Genomic DNA, 1,260 nt, shown 5'->3' with positions numbered 1-1,260 from the left:
GGAATAACAGCAAATAGAAACATAAATGTAACAACAGCAAGGCTTATTGCTGTTGACTAAGACTTTCCTGATAATTGTACCTATTACTAAGTAATGTTTTGACAGTTTACATTTTGGCCTTTTATTATTTTAACGGGCTGTCTGAAGTTAGTGTAGGACAGTCCACGTTGCAGCTGTGGGCAGCACTTCCTAGCTCTCAGTCTCACCACTTTGTTACATTTTCATTCTAGACTCAAACGAAGCTGCAACTGATTTCTTACCCCTGACTCCTGGGATCTTCCCACTGCGTTATTCGGGTGTTGTGATTGACAAAATACACTCTGCCGTTGCTGTCAGTTCTCTTTTCTGAAAAGATGCAATAGGGAAAAAAGAATCAATATCTGCTTAATGCATTGCTGAGACTACATCGAATAAATATATTAAATCACTAGACCCTGCCACAGCCTCTACTGTCTTCACATTTCTCTGTAACTGCTTTGCCTCAACATGCTTGAAAGAGTCCACCAGGGCCACAAAGAGGATGGAGGGAGTGGAGCATCTCCTGCTGAGGAGCGGCTGAGGGAGCTGGGGCTCTTGAGCTTGGAGCAGAGGAGACTGAGGGGTGCCCCATTCCTGGGGATCCATCTGGAAAGGGCAGTGTCAGGAGGAAGGAGCCAGGCTCTGCTCTGAGATGGCCAATGCCAGGAAAAGGGGCAGTGGTCCCAAACTGGAATACAGGAGGTTCAAGCTGAAGATGAGGCCAAACTTTGTGAGTGTGAGGGTTATGGAGCATGGCCCAGGCTGCCCAGAGAGGTTGTGGAGTCTCCTTGTCTGGAAACACTCAAAACCCACCTGGACGTGTTCCTCTGCAACCTAGTCTAGGTGATCCTGCTGTGGCAGGGGGGTTGGACTAGATGAGCTTTCCAGGTTCCTCCCAACTCCTCATATTCTGTGATTCTGTGATTTCATTTTCACTGACATTATTCCTTAATAGGTTATTCAGAAATAGGATCCTGTCTTAATACAACTGACTGCTAATAGTCATAAAAAACTGCCCCATCACCTATCCTTGGAAGAAATAAAGAAAAATGTAAGCTGTTTTCTCCACAGGAAATTCCAGCTGCTTTGATTATTGTGACATTACTTTACAAGCAATACAGACAGTATTACAGTCACAAAATAGGTAACAGATGTATACACCAGTATTGAGAAAGTACAAGAGCTTCATATTCAAATTATGAATAATAATTCAGGGAATAAAAATGATCAATGCAGTTTCCA

At 43.6% G+C, this 1,260-nt stretch overlaps 1 protein-coding gene across 1 annotated transcript in view; it reads right to left on the bottom strand.

Moving 5' to 3' along the window:
* Nucleotides 1-256: 256 nt before the first annotated feature.
* Nucleotides 257-1,260, bottom strand: part of LOC104540498 (E3 ubiquitin-protein ligase Itchy-like) — a 13,111-nt gene continuing 12,107 nt past the window's right edge. Inside the window, exon 11 of the mRNA XM_010184322.1 lies at nucleotides 257-345. Coding sequence (XP_010182624.1) covers nucleotides 257-345 — 89 coding nt within the window. The remainder of the gene's footprint in view (nucleotides 346-1,260) is intronic.

Source organism: Mesitornis unicolor, unplaced genomic scaffold (genome assembly GCF_000695765.1).
Source record: "Mesitornis unicolor isolate BGI_N332 unplaced genomic scaffold, ASM69576v1 scaffold27265, whole genome shotgun sequence".
NCBI classification, from domain to species: Eukaryota; Metazoa; Chordata; class Aves; order Mesitornithiformes; family Mesitornithidae; genus Mesitornis; species Mesitornis unicolor.
This window is presented reverse-complemented; position numbering and strand designations above follow the sequence as displayed.